Source organism: Fusarium oxysporum, chromosome 6 (genome assembly GCF_000149955.1).
Source record: "Fusarium oxysporum f. sp. lycopersici 4287 chromosome 6, whole genome shotgun sequence".
Classification (NCBI taxonomy): Eukaryota; Fungi; Ascomycota; class Sordariomycetes; order Hypocreales; family Nectriaceae; genus Fusarium; species Fusarium oxysporum.
The window spans coordinates 72,180-74,577 of NC_030991.1; the positions used below are offsets into that span (position 1 = coordinate 72,180).

At 46.1% G+C, this 2,398-nt stretch overlaps 1 protein-coding gene across 1 annotated transcript; it reads right to left on the reverse strand.

Moving 5' to 3' along the window:
• Positions 1-483: 483 nt before the first annotated feature.
• FOXG_06956 (uncharacterized protein) lies at positions 484-2,171 on the reverse strand. Its single transcript, XM_018385599.1, has 2 exons — positions 1,382-2,171; positions 484-1,332 (listed from the first exon to the last, which is right to left on the reverse strand). Exons 1-2 carry the CDS (start codon positions 2,095-2,097, stop codon positions 606-608), a joined length of 1,443 nt encoding a protein of 480 aa, XP_018244184.1. The 5' UTR covers positions 2,098-2,171; the 3' UTR covers positions 484-605.
• Positions 2,172-2,398: the final 227 nt, after the last annotated feature.

Consider the following 2,398-nt stretch of genomic DNA (forward strand, 5'->3'; position numbering starts at 1 on the left):
TCAAATCAAATCGAGCTAAAATTTATCCAAATCAAATCAAATCCGGACGTCCGATTTATTTTGGATATTTGAATTCATTAGGATAGCGTATTGTCCAATCAGCGCTCGTGCCAGACGGGCCAGTAGCCCCACTTTTGCGCTGAGACCCTGCCTATTTTGGTAACTGGGCCCCTACCTCCCAGTTTAACTGCCATAGTTTTTTGGCTTTGATGCCGCCCATTGCAAGGTGAAGACTCCAGGAAATGGTCAAATATCCACGTCTGTCACGAGTAGCGATTGATCTCTTTTCAATTCATTGCGACATCTTCCGAGGCAAAGCGAATATTCAGTCTCGCAGGGCAGATGGTTAGAGCTCAGTGACCGACTCCAGGCGGACATGGAAGCAGATCAATGCATCTCATCGTGGGGGAAAGGTGGGGCTATCCAAATAATCAAATCGATCCAAATCGATCCAAATCAAATCAAATCAAATCAAATCAAATCAAATCGATCATTTTTATATCCAAATCAAATCAAATTGAATGCCCGATTTGATTTGATTTATTTGTTTGCAACCCTGATTCATTCCGCTACGAAATCTTGTTGGTGTATCTATCCAAGTTTCCCTAGCAAGAGAGTAACAGCTCTTTCAGCCAGGGCCAATATGACTCTTCCACCCACTGTCTCAAGACCTGCAGCGCACAGACCAGTTTATATATCTCTTTTGTGTCTTTCGTGCTGCCCAGAGCTTTCTTTTCGTAAAACTGAACCCTGGAGTTTTCGAAAGTGCTTATAGTCAACCACCACTCATGCCCGTTGATGATGATACCAGGCAGAAACTCTGGCAGGTTGAACCGTGTGTCACTATTGGACGGTTCAGCATCTGTCTCTTCCGGCTGCAAAAGCGGTTCGACAAATAGCTGCGTTTCGGGCTGCTGGCTAAACTGCTCATCGGCTTCAACTTCTTTAGTGGTAGCCAGATTCTGCTCTTCAACCTGTTTCTGTAATGTTCTCATCTTTTCATTTTCTTGTTGGGTTTGGATAAGTGTGCGGAGAAAAGCCCAGTGAGCTGTCTGCCATACCCCCATCTGTAGTTTCGCAACCTCAAACCCTTCACTCGGCTTTTTGGTTTCTATCCCGATTGCGACTGGTTGGTGCTGCAAACCGATGACATTCATAAAGTTGAACATCAGTCCAGGTAGTTGACCGGCAAGACGCTGGATGGCAATGGCTGCTGGTGAAAGTGACTGAGACCTGGTGTCGTTTTCGGGGCAGATATGAACACAAAAGTCGATCTTTTTAGAGGGCCCAGGTACCGAAGACTGATATTCAGGAAGAATCGCCGCATTGATGCTGGAATAGGTTAGGTCTAAGCAGTCTGGCAGCAGCTATCGATACTTACCAGTTCTTTATGCGAATTAACTGATCTCGTAATCTCTGATTCTTTTCACGAAAAGCAAACTTCAAAATGGGCGCGTGAACGTCTTGATTCCACGAAGCTTCATGTTCATGTTCCGAGTTACAGGTGATGGCGCTGTCGAGGATATCAATCACTAGTTCGACTGGTGGCGTAGGTCCAAGTTCATCTCGAGTCTCCGAGTAGTAGTGAGCTCCGCCTTCAGTCCAGTCAAAATCGAGATCGTACTTCTCGGCCGCCGCATGTAGATTGAACTTTTCTGTTGAAGAAATGATGGAAATGCCATCCGCAATGGTGTTCATCTTGGAAAAAAGATTTCTTAGGGTTTTCGGCTTATGAGAGAGCTGTGCTAGGTCTTTGAAATCAGGTCCATTGGGCTGCATCTTATAGAGCTGGAATTGTTTCGTTGGAGAGAATCTTCCTGATCCAGTCGCTGATACATCAGAAGGCGGAAAACTGTGTTCGCTCTGAAAATTCCGAGACCTTTTTGAGGGCGATACTGTCCCAGCATCTATGCGTCCCTTGCGTTTCCCCGGGCTCATATCTCTTGCGACTGAGCCCGACATTGTAGGTGAGTCTGATGGGTCTGGAGTTGGTGGATTGAGGCGCGGTCGCTTGGCTGGGCCCGGGCCTTCTTGATGGGAGGAATGAGATTCTGATGGTATCTTCGCTAGCCAATCGAGAATGCTCGAGTTTGGCATGTTGCGTGATGGAATGGCTGTCTATCGTTATCGAGACTGATGAATATTGTTGATGTTTGATGACGAAATGAAATTAGCTTGTTTATTATTTGTTATTGGCTTCGAAGAGAATTACGTGTCAGTGCTTATCTTATCAAAGTGTTGGCGGGGTAGCGTGGGATTGACCACTCGGCTTTAACATTAAGTCTTAAACCCGGCAAAGCTTGGTGGCGCCGAGAATGGTCAAGCGTCAATTTCGCATATCTCTTTGAGCGACACAAGACTGCAACAGGTCACTCGACCCACTTGACCCATGTACAAG

Coding starts and splice junctions, on each gene's coding strand:
- FOXG_06956 (XM_018385599.1), bottom strand. CDS start 2,097: ATGCCAAACTCGAGCATTCTCGATTGGCTAGCGAAGATACCATCAGAA. Junction 1,333..1,381: donor TTAATTCGCATAAAGAACTG/GTAAGTATCGAT, acceptor AACCTATTCCAG/CATCAATGCGGCGATTCTTC.